This window comes from Phocoena sinus, chromosome 1 (assembly GCF_008692025.1).
Source record: "Phocoena sinus isolate mPhoSin1 chromosome 1, mPhoSin1.pri, whole genome shotgun sequence".
In the NCBI taxonomy this organism is placed as follows: Eukaryota; Metazoa; Chordata; class Mammalia; order Artiodactyla; family Phocoenidae; genus Phocoena; species Phocoena sinus.
In genome coordinates, this window is record NC_045763.1 from 148,226,111 (window position 1) to 148,245,309 (window position 19,199).

General features: G+C 53.8%; 2 protein-coding genes across 3 annotated transcripts in view; one reads left to right on the forward strand and one right to left on the reverse strand.

Annotated features, from left to right (window-relative positions):
• LAMB3 (laminin subunit beta 3) overlaps nucleotides 1–11,131 on the forward strand; it is a 40,957-nt gene extending 29,826 nt beyond the window's left edge. Inside the window, exons 15-23 of one of the 2 annotated variants that reach the window (XM_032608225.1) lie at nucleotides 751–911; nucleotides 1,012–1,232; nucleotides 1,514–1,711; nucleotides 2,032–2,176; nucleotides 5,845–6,052; nucleotides 6,460–6,601; nucleotides 6,978–7,154; nucleotides 7,864–8,017; nucleotides 10,603–11,131. In XM_032608225.1, the coding sequence (XP_032464116.1) occupies nucleotides 751–911; nucleotides 1,012–1,232; nucleotides 1,514–1,711; nucleotides 2,032–2,176; nucleotides 5,845–6,052; nucleotides 6,460–6,601; nucleotides 6,978–7,154; nucleotides 7,864–8,017; nucleotides 10,603–10,739 (1,543 nt within the window). In that variant the 3' untranslated portion in view covers nucleotides 10,740–11,131. The remainder of the gene's footprint in view (nucleotides 1–750; nucleotides 912–1,011; nucleotides 1,233–1,513; nucleotides 1,712–2,031; nucleotides 2,177–5,844; nucleotides 6,053–6,459; nucleotides 6,602–6,977; nucleotides 7,155–7,863; nucleotides 8,018–10,602) is intronic. The other variant, XM_032608231.1, reaches the window with a different exon arrangement.
• A 967-nt stretch (nucleotides 11,132–12,098) lies between these two features.
• Nucleotides 12,099–19,199, reverse strand: part of CAMK1G (calcium/calmodulin dependent protein kinase IG) — a 29,122-nt gene continuing 22,021 nt past the window's right edge. The window contains exons 7-13 of the mRNA XM_032643634.1: nucleotides 18,032–18,107; nucleotides 16,860–16,972; nucleotides 16,024–16,102; nucleotides 14,488–14,575; nucleotides 13,827–14,251; nucleotides 13,122–13,249; nucleotides 12,099–12,987 (exon numbers count right to left, since the gene is read on the reverse strand). Of these exons, the coding sequence (XP_032499525.1) occupies nucleotides 13,159–13,249; nucleotides 13,827–14,251; nucleotides 14,488–14,575; nucleotides 16,024–16,102; nucleotides 16,860–16,972; nucleotides 18,032–18,107 (872 nt within the window). The 3' untranslated portion in view covers nucleotides 12,099–12,987; nucleotides 13,122–13,158. The remainder of the gene's footprint in view (nucleotides 12,988–13,121; nucleotides 13,250–13,826; nucleotides 14,252–14,487; nucleotides 14,576–16,023; nucleotides 16,103–16,859; nucleotides 16,973–18,031; nucleotides 18,108–19,199) is intronic.

Below are 19,199 nucleotides of genomic sequence, written 5' to 3' on the forward strand. Positions count from 1 at the left end.
GCCTTCTCAGGGAAGTTTCCTTCTGAAGTTTTTATGAGTTTGCTTTCCCTGAGCACTTGCTGACTGTGAGGGCCTGAGCCATCTAGGTGTGCCATTGACCTTGGTCTCAGCATTGAGTAGGGAGTCTGCAGGCGGTTGGTGGGCTGGGTGTGCAGGCCTGGTGGGGCTTTCCAGAAGGACGGTCCGTGCTGAGCAAAGCCCGGCCATGGAGTGCGCGAGGCTGGTGGAGGGAATGGTGGTGGGTGGAGCTGCAAAGGCCCTGGGAGGGAGGAATGTCTGGAAGCTCAGCCGTGGTGGGTCAGGGCAGGTGACCCCCTTCAGGTGGAGACCACCAGTGGGCTGCAGCTATGGGAGCTCTGTGGGGAGGTGTGGGCTGCAGAAGAGAGACTCGGGAGCCTGGGGTACAGGTGGTGGCTGATGTCCGCCTGTAGGCAGCAGAGGAGGAAGAGGGGCTCGGGGGATGCTCCTCGTGGAAGCCGACGTGGGGAGGCGGAGGAAAGCCGGGACTGTTAGGGTCACACACGCCAAGGAGGGAGAGATTTTTATGGATCTGACCGCACAGGGGTGGAGGGAGGTTGTGCTAGCTTTTGCCCAGCAGGATCCTCTCCAGCCTGCGGAGGCTCCCTTCTGTGGCTTTTACTGACGGCGTCTCTTTTTCCTGACTCAGTAGCGATTTCTCTGAGGGGATGGCTGGCTCTAGGGAGGAAGCCCCCCTCCTGTATTTTAGTGGAAGCTTCTCTCCCACTTCAGGCAGACTCTCCAGGGCCTGCAGGTGGATCTGCCCCTAGAGGAGGAAATCTTGTCCCTCCCGGGAGACCTGGAGAATCTGGACAGAAGCTTCAATCGCCTCCTCGTTATGTATCAGAGCAAGAGGGAGCAGTTTGAAAAAATAAGCAGTGCCGATCCTTCAGGTGAGGAGGGGTACACAGACACCACGCCGGGCCAGGCTTCATCTCCGTCTCCAGGCCTCCGGGTCCAGGGCCAGCTTGGTTCCCTCTCTTCTTCCCATAGGAGCCTTCCAGATGCTGACCGCGGCCCACCAGCGGTCATCCCAGGCTGCTCAGCAGGTCGCGGATAGCTCCCGCCGGCTGCTGCGGCTCAGGGACAGCCGGAGAGAGGCGGAGAGTCTGGAGCAGCAGCTGGGAGGAGCAGGAGGGGCCGGCGGCCCCCAGCTCGCGGCCCTGAGGCTGCAGATGGCTTCCTTGCCTGATCTGACACCCGCCGCCAACAAGGTGACTCCTGTCATGGAGCCCCACTTCCAGAGGCCCCCCGCCCCAGCTTGTCACTCACCGACTGTTGCTCCACATCCCCCCCTGGGGCCACGTGGACCTCCCACACCCCTGCCCATCCCGACCCTTGACCCCACATAGTGTGTTCAGCAATTACCAAGGAAACAAGTTTCTGGTGCCCAAGTTGCCGTGGAGATGTCTGGCTGCTTGTTTCCCAGGTGTGGGAGAGGAGTGATCACTGAGGAGGCTTGGGGACCCCCTCTGATGCCCCCATCTTTCCACAGCTCTGTGGGGGACCCAGGGAGATGGCTTGCACCCCGGGAGCGTGCCCTGGGGAGCTGTGTCCCCGAGACAACGGCACGGCCTGTGGCTCCCACTGCAGGGGTGCTCTCCCCAGCGCAGGTGGGGCCTTCCGGACGGCAGGGCAGGTGGCCGAGCAGCTGCGGGGCTTCAAGGCCCAGCTCCAGCAGACCAGGCAGATGGTAGGTGTGGCTGAGGTGGGGTGGGCCCGTGGTGGAGGAGGCAGAGGGGACAAGAGCCCCTAAGCAAGTCAGAGCTCCCATTCTGTAGCCAGGAGTCGAAAGCCCAGAGATGTCGGGTGACTTTCCCATGGCCCTACAGCAAGCGAGAGATAGAGTTTGAGGCCAGTGTTTTTACATCATTTCTTCTGGGGCCAAACCGAGCTAGCTACAAAAGTTTCCTAGGGAGATCTTGGGTAGCAGGTGCCTCCAGAATCCTTGGGGGCTGCTGAGAGGCCCTCTTGGGGCTTTAACCACTGCTGACCCATAGTGTGTGTCAGCAGATCAGGGCAGCCGAGGAAGCCACCTTGCAGGTGCAGTCAGATGCTCAGAGCCTGGAGATGCAGGTGAGCACCAGCCGCTCCCAGATGGAGGAAGACGTCACACGCACGCGGCTCCTCATCCAGCAGGTCCGAGACTTCCTCTCAGGTGAGCTGGTCTTTACCTTATCCTGGGCTGATGTTTCGACTTCCGCCTGTCCTCAGTGCCCCATTCCCTGTCCCTCATCTCATTTGTCAGTCAGCTACTTCCTTCCCTGGTCTCCATGCCCCTGGACCAGCCCCCATCAGTCACCTGGATGGCTGCACGGCCTCTAGGTGACCCCCCACCTCCTTCCTGCTCCTTCATAGCCCGTTCTCAGCAGAACAGTCTGAAACATCTTTGAAAAATGTGTAAGCGGGGTCACATCCCACTCATGCCTAACATCCTTCACTGGCTTTCCCTTGTTCTTGGGATAAACTCTCAGCTCCTTACCATGGCCTCTGTTACCTCCTGGGTATGGCCTGTATCCTCTCCACTTTGCTCACAAACCGTCTTTGAACAGGCCAGGCTCTTGCCAGCCTCGGAGGCTCTTCCTGTTCCTCTGCCTGGGATGCTCTCTCTAAGGCTGCTGATTCTTGCCCTCCAGGTCTGAGTTTAAATATCTCCCTCGGGGGGCCTTTTCTGACCACCCCCTCTGGTCATCCCCCTCCCCCATATTCCCCTCTGGAGTCTGACCTTCACTGCTCTACTCCGAGCCTGTGGTTGTTGAGCTCACCTGTCTACAAGTGTAACGTTTGTCTCCCAACTGGACCCTAAACTCCGAGAGGGCAGGGATGGCTGTCTGTCTTATTCGCTGTGTCCCTGGCACTTAGCATAAGTCCAGGCCCAGAAAAGCACCCAATGTTGATTGAATGAATAAGTGAACCCGATCTCCTCCCTTGCCACCTGGGGAGTGGGAAGGTCCCTGGACGGGACTCAGGGAATCTGTGGGACTTTGGGCAAGTTGTTTTCCTCTTTGCCTCATCTTTTCGCTTCTGCCAACGGGGATGATAGTATTTTACAAGTTTATTCCGGGTGTCAAGCAACGACATAAAATGTGTTTTGACAAATTAAAGATGCCTCAGGAGTATGAACTGATATTATTAAATTTCTGGCCCCTGCCAGGGAATTTGCTTGGCTGGGAGCCCAGTTAACATGAGCTGACGGCCTGGTGTAATGACAGTCGTTCTTCCTGTACTACCGCGGTGCTTCTGCTTCAAGAGGCCAGAGCCCCCTCCGGGGTGCAGGTGGCGGGTTGGAGAGAAGCAGGGACAGGCCGGAGTTTGGGGATGGGACTCACAAATAAGGAAGACCTTCCCTGAGTGAAGCCGCGTAAGGCAGGATAGGTGGCCCCCCATCCTGCATCAACCCCAGCTAGGGGGTGGTGGGATAGGAAGCCTGTCCTTGGGGTGCAGTCTGGGCTCCAATGAATGGGCAGGGAGTGGCTGGGCTGCGGGGTCCCTGCTGTCCCCTCAGTTATGCTTGTGTCTCAGGTTGAGTCCTTGGACAGGATGAGGGGCAGAGAGAAGGAGCAGAGCCTGAGAGAGGCCTGGCCCCTGGGAGGGACCTGGGATAATTCTTACAGTCTCCATGGCTGTGGATTCTAAGGTCCAGAGTCCCGCTGCAGGAAACATGGGTACCAGCTGCTGTGGGCGCACAGGGTCACAGCGAGGGCGGGAGAGTGGAAGGCCAGTGGAGGAGAGAGGGGGCACCATCTTTCTCAGGTCATCAAAGGAAGTGACAAAGATAATAGGTCAGGTTTACTGAGTTCTTACTAAGTGTCGGGCACTGTTCTAAGTGCTTCACATTATTTAATCCCGACTGCCTACCACTTTGCATGTGAGGACTCCAGATACAGGGAGGTTAAGAAACCTGCCTAGAAGCATCCAGCTTGGAGGGAGTATGGGTAGGGCTCACCTCACTCCGGAGTCCACACTCTAGATTATTGCGTTATGAGATGGACCACCTCCCAGCGCCCCACCACCCATCTTGCTTCTTTGCCTTCTCTAATGTTTGTCCTCTCCCTGCATTGTCTCCCCTGCCCTGCCCCACCCCTCCCGACCTGGCTAATTCCTACACACCCTCTAAGGATCCCCTGGGTATCTCATTCTCCAGGAAGCTTTCCTGGACCTGTCAGACTGGGTTAGGAGCCCCTGTAACAGCCATCCTAGCACCCTGAGCTTACCCCCATCACTCAGGGTTGTGCTTCCTTGCCCCACTAGATTTCAAGCTCCATGAGGGCAAGGACCAAGTCCAATCTGACTTGCAGTCTCAGCTCCCCACATCCTGCAGCTTGGAGCAGTGAATGTTTGCTGAGCCCACCCTGAGACTCAGAAGCCCATGAAACTGAGTGTAACTAAGACCAAGCCCACGGGTGCAGCTGAAGTGAGGCAGAACAAAAGAAGGGCAGGCACTAGGTGAGGGTGTGCTTGCCGTAAGAGGCTTTCTAGGGAAGGCACATATAAGCCGCGTTGAGAGTAGGACTCTGGGTTAGTTGAGAGGTTGGTGGTCTCTATGGGGAGGTCCTTGTGAAAACTCGTAATTGGGGAAAAGCCCACTTCATTAAACTCAGCCACAGTTATGCCTTGAGCTCCTGCAGTGTGCTGCCCTGGCCCCAAAAGGACATAGCAATAAAGAGGCATGGTTTCCACCTTCCAGGAATGTCCTTCCACCTGGCATGAGGAGGGGACTGGGTCTAGGACCTCTGTAGCCAGTTGGTGAGGAAACCTTTGATTGCAGAGTAAGGCTGGGTGGGCCCCAGAGGAGTTAAGTCCTAGGGCAAACTATCTGGGTGGGCGGATGCCCCCTTCCCTACCATGTCGGTACCAGTGGAATCTGTAAAAGTGACCATGGGGAGGAGATGCCATCTCTGTACTCCTGACCTTACTCTCTGACCCAGAGTTGGATTGTGAAATTCCTGCTAAATTGATTTTTTCGTATCATCCCTTGAGGTTGGCCATCGTGATTCCTATTTCACAGATCAGGAAACTGAGCTCAACGAAGCCAGTTGACTTGTCCCAGTTTGCTTGAATAGTAAAGAGGAGGCCTGAGACTGGAGCCCCTTCAATCATTTGTTCAATGTACAAACAGAGTGCCTCCAAGTGCCATGCACTGTGCTAGGGGCTGGGCTATAGCTGTGGATGAAAGCCAGTCCCCGTCCTCACGTTGTTTACATTCTAGTGGGGAAATGACAGAAAACCCAATAAATGAGTTAAGTGTCCAGCACGTGGGTGACGATAAATGTTAGGGAGGAAGATAAAGCTGAGAAGGAGGGTAAGGAGTGTTGGCAGAGGGTAGAGGTTGCGATCCTAGATTGGATGGCCTGGGCTGGCCCCTCTCAGAAGGTGACATGTGAGCAAAGCCCAGGTAATCTTGATCTGCCTTTGCAAAAGCGAGCACTCTGCCCCACAGGAGGGGCACGTGGAAGGGTTCTTATTGCCAAGGAAGCAGTTCCAGTCCCTGGCTGGTCTCCCCACTTCAGGGCTGATTATATCTGTGCTCCAGGCATTGTTCAGTACCAGCTGCCTGGTACCACCTCCTTCTCCCCAGCCTGCAGCTTCCTGTGGTGGAACTTAGTTGCCACAGCTGTGCCGACAGCCATCCTCCCGCGACAGCGAGCCCGGAAATTCTCAGAGCAGGGTGCCTGAGTGTGCCCGGGAGGGAGCCGCAGCTCCTTGGGCAGCCCGGGCAGAGATGGCATGGAGGTGCTGCCCACGGGTGTTGTCAGCTTGGAGAGGCCTCTGATCTTTGGGGAGGTGGCTGAGCTCCCCCATTCCGATGGATGGTTTGTCTTCCAGACCCTGACACTGACGTAGCCACCATCCAGGAGGTCAGTGAGGCCGTGCTGGCCCTGTGGCTGCCCACAGACTCTGCCACAGTCCTGCGGAAGATGAATGAGATCCAGGCCATCGCAGCCAGGCTCCCCAACGTGGACCTGGTGCTTTCTCAGACCAAGCAGGACATCGCTCGGGCTCGCAGGCTCCAGGCTGAGGCTGAGCAGGCCAGGTGTGGCCCTGGGCCCTGAACTTCTCCCAGGATCGGGCTGGGGTTTTGCCCCTCAACTCTGTTGCTGGAAGCAAGAGAGGAACGTCTGCAAGTCAGAGGGGTGCCGAGGGCTGGGAGACAGGAGGAGGTGCTTACTGTGGTGGGGGATGGTGAAGTGATACACGGCATCCAGCTGAAACTTTATTCGGCACAACCCCGTCTTCCTTATTGGAAACCGTCCCCAGAGGCTGCCTCAGACAACCTGCTTGGTGGGGTCCTGGGATGGAAAAGCTACTGAGTTAATACTCGGCTTCTTATCTTGGCTGGAAAGGACATTCTCTGGACTGGGGAGTGAGTTGGATCCCACATCTCTTCATTCACTGTGCACCCATTCCACCCTCCCCCCTCTTCCATTCCCCCGGCCCCAGGAGCCGAGCCCACACAGTGGAGGGCCAGGTGGAGGATGTGCTGGGGAACCTGCGACAGGGCACGCTGGCACTGCAGGAGGCCCAGGACACCATGCAAGGCACCCGCCGCTCCCTTCAGCGTATCCAAGACAGGGTTGCTGAGGTAGGCATTATGGCTTCCTTCCCCCACTTGTGGGAATGAACATTCAGACTCGGGCGCAAGGCATAGAAGATGCCAGGAAGTGACCCGGGTGGAAACTGAGCTGGGGCCCTGAAGAAGGGAGCCTATGAGCCTTGAGCCTGGCTTCGAGCCTTTGGTTTTCTGCTCTCGTGGCTGCTGCAGGAGTGGGTGGGGTTGGTCAGCTAAGCTGGAGAACTGGGAGGCCTGGATGCCGGGGGCAGATAGAGGATTGGGATGGTGGCGATAGTGATGTTCTGCTTGTAGAGAGTTTTTGTGGCCTGATGAGTTGGAGGAGAGAAGAATGAAGGTCACTGCCTATGAGACCCACCCCAAACTCCGGGTCTCTTTTTCCACAAAGGTTCAGCAGGTGCTGGGGCCAGCGGAAAGACTGGCGACCAGCCTGATGGAGCAGCTGGGTGGCTTCCGAGCGCGGATGGAGGAGCTCGGCCACCGGGCCAGGCAGCAGCGGGCACAGGCCGCCCAGGCCCAGAATCTGGCAGAGGAGGCCAGCAAGCAGGCACTGAGTGCCCAGGAGGTACCTAGAGGGCAGAGTTAGCCCAAGCAAGCATGGCCGGCGGGAGCAGGACAGGACTCTGTACACTTTATAAGACCATGGGCTCCAAAGCACTTCGAGTACCATTTATTCTGAAATATCCAGCGGGGGCTTCAGGATTAAGGCACACCTGGCCAGGTATCTGAATTCTCCCTCTGGATGCCTTTGGTGGAGCTGGCTCAGGGATGCTGGAAACAGGCAGTCCGATCCCTCTCCTCTCACAGATGAAGTGACTCTGTTCAGACCTAAAGCTCATCTACAAAGGAGGTCTCTTGACACCTGATCCAGAGCTTGTCCCCTGTCATGGTTATCCAGCCCAGACAGAAACTCTTGACTTAGCCCAACCTGAGCCCCATCACTGTCAGAATTAGATCAGAGAGAAGGTTGAAGAGCCAGTTTCAGTGTCTCCAGGGTACCGGTGGTCCCGGTACAATGGCCAAGCTGCCAAGCACACTATTAAGTGACAACTGTGTACCTGGCCCTGTGCTGGCACTGTAGATGAAGGGAGAGGAAATACAGAAGTTAAGGTATGGCTTGTGGCCCAGGGGCTTTTATAGGCAGAATCAACCCATTGGGGATATTAGGAGGCACCTCATCTCTGTGTGCTGATTTGGGTTACATCAGGTCCTTTAGCCAAAGGTCTTTAGGACTTGGGATGATGATGATGTGGAGACTGTTCTTCCTTTTTCAGGGATTTGAGAGAATAAAGCAAAAGTATGCTGAGTTGAAGGACCGGCTGGGTCAGAGCCCCACGCTGGGAGAGCAGGGCAGCCGGATCTTAAGCATCAAGATGGAGGCGGAGGAACTGTTTGGGGAAACCATGGCGATGATGGACAAGATGAAAGGTGAGGGAGTTGTCCAGGGACTTGGACTTCAGGGCATCTCTGAAGGCTGCTCCCAACCCAGGGTTTCTGAGGCCTAATGTTTGGAGCTAGCAGTGCTAAGGCAGTGAGATCAATAGGGATTTCCTGAGCACCTAGTAAGTACAAGGCATATAATGTGACTTTGAGGCGTGTGGACATGTTCACAAAGACTAGGCCTGCCCTCAAGAGGCTCGCAATCCATTTTTTCCTATTGGCCACCAGCTTCATGAAACTATTTAATAACACAAAGAGGACTGTGATAAAAGCCCAAATAATAGAAGCTCTAGGGGCTCAGAGGATAAGTAACGTCAGAGAGAAATGTTCAGGGAAGGTAATGTTCAAAAAAGATAAGATTTGAAGTGGGCCTGGGAGGATGTATAAGCCTGGAAGAGGCTGTGAGGAGGAGAAGGGACATCAAGACATGTTCTGAGGATGGAGGCGGGATCACCCAACTGGAGAGGAGGGTTGATGAAGAGAGAACAGGTGGGAGAGAAGTAGCATGGAGCCAGTGTGGCTGGTCCACGTGGCCGGCCCCGATGCCAGGAGGAGGTGGGTAGACTCAGCCCTGGAGGCAGTAGGAAACCATCCAAGGGTTTTGAATATGGCAAACCATAATGAAAGAAGCTTTCGAAAGGGTTCTGAGGTTCCTTGGAAAGGAGAACAGAGATTTTCAGGCTCAGTCTCTGAGATGTGATGATGGGGTCACTGCCCTGTGAATGACAAAACCAGAGCCTCTTTGAATTTTAGAGAAAGCTTTTGACAAAAATCTGTTTGGCTAGCTAGATGGACACTATGGAGAAAGGTGAGCTGGCAAGTTGACAGTGGCTATGGCCGGCCACAACTGAAGGGGGAGGCGAGAGGAGCTGACCTAGATGGAGGAGTCCAGGGCTGGGTCAGTGCACGCCCTGGCCCTGTCCGTCAGTGTCTTGTATGAAGATAAAGAATTTGCTAATCAGATCTGAGGATGACAGGTAGTTAATGCACTAGATAACAGAACCAGCATTCTAAGGCACTCTCAGAAGTCTAAAAGGATGGGCTGAAACTAACAGGATAAAATTAAGTAAGGAGAAAAATTCCCCCTCACTCTGGCCTTGTTTGGACCTAAACTCACAAGTATAGCTCAGGTGAGGTCTGGCTTCTCAGTGGGTAATGTAGCTAAACACTTTATAACCGGTTAGTGATAAACACGTATGAGTTGTTACTCACCCGAAAAAGACCCAAGAGTTTTGAGTAACTGTAAGCTTGATATAAGCCAGAAGTGCCTTTGCTCCTGCCAAAAGAGCTAATAAATTCAAAGCAGCCAAGACAAAGGGAGTAATGGCTCAAGGATGATATTAAAAATATTTAGTGACTGGTGTGTCCTGCACCTACCTACCAGCCAGAAAGGCTCAGGTTGTAGCATTGGAGCAAGCATTTACCTGCTTGCAGGAATTTACCTTGAATTGCAGGGTTATGGGGAGAAGGATGCTTAAGGAGCCTCTGGGGATGGGGGTCGGGGAACAGAACAGCAACTGTAAACATTTCAGTGTTTTATTAACTCATAGGTCCATGTGGGTACCCACTGGCTGAATGTCAGTCTGTTAATAACCCTGTTCCACTCTGCTGATCTCCCAGGTGAGATCGAGTTCAGTGGAGGCTACTACAGCTTCAAAAGGGATATTGACGAACCCACACACTTGAGGGGGAGGGTGGCCAGGGTTGGGATGTAGGGAAGGCCTGGTGATTATATCAGATGGGGAGTGGACGAAGGAGCTTGGGCGGTTTCATCTGGGGAAGATGGGGCCTCAGACATGCGAAGGACTGCCACGTAGGAAACAGAAAGAATAGATTCCTACACCCCGGGAGACAGACCTGGGACAATTGGGTGGCAGCAAGCTGTGCTCAGATTCTGGCTTAACCAGAAGACTTTTTAACAAGCAGAACTGCCTAGAGTTGGAGCCTTGTGAGACAGTGCCCCCTGGCCCTGTTCCTGGAAAGTTCAGGCTGAGGCTGGGTACCAGCCCTCATGAATGTGGTCCAGGGGGCCCTGCTTAGGATGACAGGGGGGTACAGGCTGGACTCGATCACTTTGGAGTCCTTCATATCCTCCACACATAATCTGGTGGTGGGATGTGGAATGGACCGAAGGGGGCGGACTAGATTTATCTGGAGTGGCATTTTTGGGGAGAGACGATGGGGAGGAATTCTGGTCACCCAGCTCTTTTGCCCTGGTGCCCACCTGAGGAATCATTGGTGGGATGGCAGCTGTCTGGGTCCAACATAGCGGGTTTCTTATCTTGGTGCCAGTGGCCTCCCTCATCAGCCTGGGACAACTCTGGCTAGAGCGGAGGAGAAGAGTAGGGGCAGAGGATCCTTGGGGTAAGGGCTTCCTGGGTCTGGCCCATGCCATGTTTCTCTAAGAGTGGGATGGGGGCTGGAGAGGCCTGAGGCTGGAGAGAGCTGCCTTAGGGGCCAGACTCCCTCCAGGTGGAGGTGATTTCTCCCGCAGATGCTGCATCCAGGTGGGTGGGAGGAGAAGGAAGGGTTGGGAGTCGTCTTCCTCCCCCTGTTGTTCCATCTGCCCTCAGACATGGAGTCGGAGCTGCTTCGGGGCAGCCAGGCCATCATGCTTCGCTCGGCGGACCTGACGGGGCTGGAGAAGCACGTGGAGCAGATCCGGAACCACATCAACGGGCGCGTGCTCTACTACGCCACCTGCAAGTGATGCGCCAGCGTCCAGCCTGCGGCCCTGCTCATCTGCCCTCTTTGCTCCTGGGGGCCAGGCTGGCTTGGAATACCGTCCAGCTGCAGGAAAATTTTATGCAACCTAAAGCACAGCCTGGACCACCCTGGTGTGCAGTTGTTAGGGTTACTCTGGGCTGCAGCTGAGCCTGGGCTGATGGGACAACTACCGCTGAGGGACAGATGTGGTGGAGGCAGGCCACATCATTGTAACCAGGAGCTCTCAAGAGGAGGGTGCTTGGCTGGGCGGTGTCCTTGCCCTTCATTCTCCGTTGAGGCTGAATCCTGGACCAACACAGAAACATAACTAAAAATGATGTACAAGTGAAAAGCCCAATAAAAATCTATAGAAAGGAGCCTGGAGTTTCAAAGAGGGGAAATAGTCTGTCTCCCTGTGAAGTAAACATTTCTCATTTGTTTCTGTCTCCCATCTGGGGTTCCTGGGGACTCCTCTGCTCAAGCCCGAGGCCTGGTGGTGGGTGAAAAATAGGCTGCCCCCACTCTGCTCTGTCTAGCGACTCATCACCCAGACTTAGGGAGACGGGGCCCCTTTGCTCCAGCAACTGATGGATTTTATACTTGAGAGACCAGAGGAGGCGTTTTCACCTCTGGACAACTATACAGTTTCTCGTTTACAGAAGAAAATGTAGAAATCCAGAGACGGGAAGCAAGCTGTTCAAAATCACACAGCTCCTAGAGGCAGAACTAAGACCAGACCCTGTGTCTCCAGAGATCTCAAAAAGAAGCTGTAAATGGATGTGTGTGTATGTGTGTGTGTGTGTGTGTGTGTGTGTGTGTGTGTGTGTGTGCTGAAAATATGGAAATGGCATGAACGTTTGTGTGCTAACTGTGGCCCGGACGCTGTGTTAGCATTTTATCTACATGAACTTCTTGGTCTTTATTGATCAGAGTAATTACTTATTGAGCTCTATGCTAGATACATCATCTGCATTATCTCATGATGTAGGTGGCACTGTTGTCCCCAAGTGAGGAAACCAAGGCACAAAAGGTTCAGTGACTCCCCCAAGGTCACAGATGTGGCAGGCAGGGCAGAGCTAGGTCTCAAACCCAAGTTCATCTATTACAGGCATTAGGAGGATGGCTGCTTGGGCTGGACTGTCTGGGTTCCGGTGGCACCTCCGCCAAGGGGTTGTTCTGAGAAGGAAATGAGTTGATGCGTGTAGCTCATGTCACTAGGTGCCTAGCCCACTGTGTGTCCCCCGACCACTCCTACCGTCGCTAGGTCCTACCTGACCTCAAGCTCTCTGTGCATTTTCCACTCCAGGAGGCCCAGAAGCCCCTGAGCTGCTTCTGACTTAGAGAAGAACCAAAAGAAGCCTCATAGAAAAAAATATGTTCATTTTATTCAGCACAACACAGAGCCTGAAGCTGGAGGGAGGGGGAGACCAGAAAACTGGGAAGGGACAAGAACAATGTGTCTGATTTTCAGAGAGAGAGAGAGGGGAGCAGAGCCAGGATCTGAATTACTCGCTGAAAGAACAGTCAACTTCCAATTTTCACTTAATTGAGTGTGTGTGTAGAGGGCATCCGGCCAGGATAATAATTCCTTACGGTACCTTGCCTTGGGTTTCTTTCTTTTTCATCTTGGAGGGTGTGGTCCTGCTTTTGGATGGGGGCAGGGAGAGAGGTGGATCAGAAGAGCGCTGGGCGTAGGCTGGCCAGGTTTGGAGCTAATCCTGGAGTTAGGATTTGAACTTGGAGAGGTCACAAGCAGACCACGAAGCTGCCTGTCATTCATGCAGATACGCAGGCCACTCCATTAACGAGCCCATTATGGCTACGAGGACGGAGGCTGGAGAGGCAAGATCCAGGGTGTGCTGAGCGGGGAGTCTGGGTAGATGCTCCATATGGCTTTGCTCGGAGATGGTGACACAGCTTGGCCAGCCCATTAAGCTTTTCATGATGAACGACACAGACCTGGGTGAGAGCTATCTACAGACACTGTGCAGAGCCACGGCACGTAGGGTTGGGGGCACGGAGAAGGCAGGCCAGGGGGACCTGGAAGCCTCGGGTGCCGCTCCGCCCGCCCACAGCTTCGGTGAGGGCTCCACGCTTGGGGACTCACTCCTGGGCCTTCTGTGAGGGTCTGTTCCAGGTGGCAGCTGTCTGCTGCTTCTGATCAGGCCTTGCTCGGCTTGCTTTCCCTTCTTCCCACTGCAGCGTAGACTCCAGGTTTGGAAAGGCAGAGAAGAGGTGAATAGCTATCTCTCCTGCAGAAGAAGGGGGTTCAGGGTGGGGGGGTGCTGTCGCCTCTGGTACCCCTTGGACCCCATCACTGAGACTCTGTGACTGCGATTTCCCCCTGAGCCCACGGCCCTGGCCCTCCTCCCTCTAGTTCCCTCACCTGAAAATTGTAGTGACATAGACACAGGCCCCTGGGATCACATAATGAGACAGACTCCAGTCTGCCCCGCCCGGCAGTGGGAGCTGCCGCTGGCTTTAACTGGCACCATGACCTCCGATTTGAAGTTCCTAGAAAGGAAATGGAGCGGCCGGCTATGATGGAGTATTTGAGGAGGAAGGAGAGCCGGGATAACTCTCTGTGCCTGTGGCTGCCACTCAGCCCTCCCTTTATGAGGTTCAGAAACACGAGCCTTTATAGAAAAGATGAATGAGATAACCAAGCCCCCAATGTCCCCCTAAAACACAGAGGCCCTGGAAACTCAAGGAATCTAACGCCCACCACTCACATCTACCCAGCTTTCTGCAGGCATTTATAATCCCTGTTGCCTCACTAAACTTTGACAGTACCTCTGTGGGGCAGGCTGAGCAGGTATGATCCAATCAACCCATTTTACAGATGAGCAAACTAGAAACAGAGATATGGATTGAAATGACAGTGGCCACACAGCTGGTGAGGGGTGGGGACAGGACTGGAGGCATTTCCCTTGACCCCCTCCTCTCCCCCCATCCAGAGCTCTTCCACCCTACAGAGCTGCCCCCAAATGGGAGAGACTCTTTGGTCAATTTCTTTCAGCTCCATTGCCTGAGTTCTTTCAGACCCAGGCTGAGCAGGGCTAGGCCTTGGGCTTTGGCTGAAAATACGTACTGTTTTCTGTTGGCCTTTTTGAGGAGCGTGGGCTCAGAGCAGTAGGAGGACTTCCCTTTGGTCCCGACGCTCAGGCAGCTGGAGCAGCAACCGCAGGGCCCGATGGCCAGGGGCCCCTGCTGCATGGGCACAAGGCTGCTGCTGATGCGGAGGGAGCCGTGGATCAGGCAGTTGAGGGACCTGCCCCCAGGGGCGGTGCGCCGGGGACCATGCTGGCAGGGCAGCCGGGTCAGGGCAGGGAGGGCCACACTCTGGTCCAGGGCGGGTGCCTCGGTGATGGTGATCTCAGGGGAGCTGGGTCTTGAGGCTTCAGACGCTTGAGTGACGGGAGGCCCGTGCTCCACGTCCGGGCGGACAACTGGGCTGTGCATGTTCGTGTGTAGCTTCCTCATGTGGTGTACCACGGCTGCTGCGTTGAAGGCTTGCTGAGGAGACACGAGACCAGTCTCTGGCCGTCTCCATCCTCAGAGGGCCGTGAGGCTTAAGCTTTCCCTTTGCCCTGGGACCTCTTGAAACCGATGCATACACTTCTCATTTCAGAGAGGGTTCAGGGAACTCCAGGGTCTGCCGGGAGACCCCAAGGGAAGCCCCTCCCCCAGCTGCCCCAGCCCAGCCTCCAGGGCCTAGACAGCCTGCCCGCCTCCTGGAGAGGACCACTCACCCTCCACTTGCTCTTGGCAAAGTTCTTCTGGATCTGGAGGCTGACTGACGGGTAGATGTCCCGGTGGAGAGCTGTGTTTCCGTTAATCCTGTGGACGTGGAGGGGACCCCTGGCTAGTGGTGGTTACAGGGACTCAGCCAGGGGTTGGGCAGGGGGCTGGGCATGCAGGTCCAAGGTAAACTGAGTGGACTGCCTCAGGACAAGGGCAGCCGGAGCTACGAAGGGGCTGGAGGCAGGGCTCCTCTTTCCGCCGGGCAGGCCATAGGGGGCCTATGCTTTAGAAACTTGCTTTAGAGCTGGGTGGGCAACCTATAGCCTATGGGCCAAATCTACTCTTTGCCTGCTTTTGTAAATAAGATCTTGCTGGGACACAGACGCGCCCGTTCATTCAGCTATGGGCTATGCTGCTTCCGAGCTGTAACGGGCAGATTGAGTGGTTGCCATGGAGACGATACGGCCAGCAAAGCCTAAAATATTTCCTATCTGGCACTTTATAGAAAAAGAGTTTACTGACCTCCATCCCCCCACCCCATGTCAGAGGGCGTTTGGGCTGTCACCATCCTTTGGCTCAAAACTTTGCTCAGAACCCACCTTCTCCTTCCTCAGTAAAGCCACCCAATACAGGCTGCCCTTTTCTTGTCCCCTCCGCCTGTTATTCATCCATCTCTTAAGTGTCCCTCAGACACTTGCCACGTACATAATACTTTCTAGGTACTTAGGGACCCAGAGAAGTAACAGACGTGGCCCTGATCGCTAGGGGCTTACAGTGTAGGTTTGAAGCCTTGTTTCATGCCATGAACTAGAGTAATTCATGGTGAACTGTGTAATGGATAAGGAAAGACGGGACGTCTGTCCAGATTGCAGGGGGCAGGGCTTTAGAGAAGGACAAAAACTGCTCTGGAGCCTGAAGAATGCTACATCGATTGCAGGGCATTTGATGTGGTGAGAATGGTATGATCCAAGGTGTAATTTGGGTTTAGAAGGCGGGGGAGGGCAGGGAGAGCAATATAGCTATTAGGCCTTTCTGGAATACAGAAGGTACTCTGGGAATCCTGAGAAATGAAGTTGGAGGTAACGGGTCAGGCCAGATTAGGGAAAACCTAGGCTTGCTGTGGTGGCGATTGGGGAGCTTGTAAATTTTCCAGCAGGGGTGTAGCATGAAAAAAGAAGTGTTTCAAGACTTTATTTACCTGCTTTACCAATTGGCTGCTTTGTGATTGTTCTCAGCGCACCTTGCATGGAACAGACTTTGATCCCAGAGTAAAATGCTGCTCTTAGGGACAGGGCAAAGTTACCTGTCTAGCTGTATCTGCCTCCTGAACTTGACTAGACGACCCAGCTGCCACCATTGGGTCAGAATCCATTTACTTAAATGCTATTTTCTTCTCTAGCTGGATCTGGTCTGTGCTCTTTGGATGTCAAACAGTAAACAGCTAGGGCAAGCAGACTCCAGGGAAACACGCTGTGAGCGAGTCAGCATGGTGTTTGCGGAACAACAGGTGAGGGTCTAGAGCCCATCCCCCATTCCTCACTCACCAGGGGTGCCTCAAGGCCTTCTCACAGGTGTACCGCTCATTCGGGTCCTTCTCCAGCAAGTGGCAAATAAAATCCTTGGCTAGGGGGAGCAATCAAAGATACAACAGATAAGGACCAGATTTCATGACTGATGGAAATTCACTTCCAGGCTGGTGGGTGGCACTGAAAGCTTTAGCTCATCTTCCAAAGAGGCAATTTTAAGAGTCTTGAAAGAGAGAAAATACCAAACCACCTAGCAACAACCCACCACAAACCACCAGAAAGGCTCTACGCAGCCGTGTCACCCACCCAACACTGGAGATACATCTCTGGGCATGAGGCACCCACGTGCCTGATGCCACGCGGGTGCACATTTGCACCAGTCAGAGGTCAGCACCGCACATGGGTACACGTGTGAATGCTAGCTTATCCCAGCTCTGATCCCCACTTAATGGACCCAACAACAAACACTCATAACCTTCCCACACACAGACATTGCAGACGCCTGATCTTGATACGTGAAAGGCAAAACTTGGCCTTGGTTTTGCCACTCCTGCCTGGAACACTCCCTTGTGCCTGGCTCTGCCCTCCTGGCCCCTTATCTGAACCACCTCCTCCACTGTTACCAGACATACTGCGGTTCTGCCTCCAGGAAAACAAAAGCATTAACCTGAGATGCGAATCACTTACTTGGCCTTTGACCCAGATGAAGATTTCTCCACTTTCCTTGGAGCCTGTTCTGTTAGATTCCCCAGGGACCGTCAAGAGCCAGGACTGGCATCCTTTGTTAAGCTCTTGTCTCTTGGCAGCCTCTGCCTTGAGCCTGTTATTTTGTCCTTCACACTGGCTGGTCTTACCTGACTCAGAAATGTCATCCCAGAACGGAGACTCAAACTCATAGTAGCCCTCCTTGATTTTCTCAAAAAGCTTAGACTCAGTGTCTTCATAGAAGGGGGGATACCCACACAGCCTGCAGTGGAATAGGAAGGTACATGCTGCTGAACGACCCCATCCTCCCTGGGCCAACCTCTCCCCTCTGTCCAGCCTCCCACTATATACACAGGCAGGCAACATAAAGGTCCCCACCAGCAGTGTGACCAGGACATGGGTCTGCCTCTGATTCAGGAATGATGCAGGTTCTGTCAAGTGTTTATGCAGGAGTCAAAGCTTGGAACAGGCCACCCTGAAAGGCCTCTTTGATCATTATACCCCCCAAACCCTCACCACCTCTCCACATACTTCCCCTGACTCTCAGATGATATATAAACTATTTTTAAGAAGGATGGTAGAAACGTCCACTTGAAGGTAAGTTTCATGAGGGATTTTTTTAGGCTCCTTTGTTCGTCATTCTTCAGTACTTAAACCACTGATTGGCACAGAGCAGACAGTCAGTGAATATTTGTTGAGTAGATGAATGACGAGAAGCATTATTCAACAGAAGCTGAGGAAACAGAGAAATGTATCCACACTAAGGAGTAAATGATTAATCGCAGGTTATTTTCCTAAGAGCAGAGTTTGCTACAGGTGAGAAGGGATGCTGGGGAAGAGGCGGTGAGCAGGTTTGGAAGGGAGAGCCTGAGAACGTGTGGAGAGGAGCAGTGACCGAGTTCGGGTTCATCCAGGCCATCATTTTGCCTTGGGCTGACGTCGCCAGGAGACAAATCTGAGATGTGAACATTTTGCCCACTTGGCTTCTAAGCTTAGCTTGGCTTCTGCCTCTTTTACTGCTCATTCTACAGAGTGGGACTCAATACATTTATACACAGTAAATGGGGGTGGGGTGCTTAAACAGGGAGTGCCATGTGGCTGAACGGTGGGTTCACACTGAGCTCTGTTTTTATAACCTGGTGGAGATCAGGACAAGAGCCTTTGGAGCTGTGTGCGTAAGTGTGTATGTGTGCACGCGTGTGTACATGCACGTGCTTTGGAGGTGGATGCTACTCAAGGAGCTGAGATGGGGAGGAGAGAAGAAAGGGTGAGCAGGCTCTGAGATTCCTCAGGAACTGAGCCAATGCCAGCTTCTACTCACAATATGTAAGTGATGACTCCAATGGACCAGCAATCCACAGCCTTGCTGTAGGGTTTCTGGGCCAACACTTCCGGAGCTGCAGCAAACCAAAGGCAGAGTCAAAGCTGAGCAGGGGCAAGAGAGAAGGCTGAGGGGTGAGGGACAAGTGTCAGGACGCAGCTTAGCGAAGAGGACTAGGGTAGCGCCTGGGATAGTGTTGTTTTTTAAGACTGAAAATTCCCCTAGGGCAGGGATTGTGTCTTTCCCAGCAGACTAAATCTTCCTCCATCAGACTGAAAGTTCCCATGACAGGGCCTATGACTCCCCCATCAGACTGGGGATCTCCAGGGCTATGTTTTCCCCATTATACTGAGTACTCTCTGGAGGCAGGGCTTATATCTCCCCACTCAGATGGGGGACCCCCCAGTACAGGAACCTTGTGTCTCCTTGCAGACAGGGAAATCTGCAAGGTGAAGGCTGTCTCTCCCACTAGATTGGGATCTCCCTGAAAGCAGAAGTTCCATTAATTGAGGAGTTCCATTGAGTAGTAACTGTCCCATCAGTCTCTGTTACCTTCTGAGGGCAGGGCTTAGTCTACCCATCAGATCAAGAGCTCCATGAGGGCATGGGCCATGTCTTTCTCTGATAGGGAGCTCTAAGGCAGTAGTGAGCTGCTGTCTGCATTTATCCCAGATACCAGGGATTTGTATCCAATGGACTCAATATGTGCTGGTAAGTGACAAACCTCTCTTTTGGGGAGAGAGAAGCTTCCCTCTGTCGAGTCAGGGTTCTTCTTCCCACTCCCAGCCCCAATCAGGTGATGAGTGGTTAAGAGGGAAGGGGCAGTAGTGGATGCTCTGAGTTTTGGCTTTCTCCCTCCTAGATTCCATGAATGTTCTCTCCTGGTACCCTGCCTGCTCTCACCTTCTGGGGGGCCCTGGAAGCCTATAGGGCTGTTAGGCAGGAGGCCCCACTTCTGCCAGTTTCCTAGGGTATTTTCTTGGGTGTATATTTGGGGACCCATATTTGAGTTCCTCAGATTCAAACACAACACTGTGCCTCCAGGATACCACCAGTTGGGGGGCTGAGGTCTTCTTCCGACTGGGAGAAAGTAGATGGAGGTCTAGTGGCCAACCTCTCAGCAATTTACTGATCTCTGGGTTTGTGATCTTTTCTCTGTCCCTGGTCT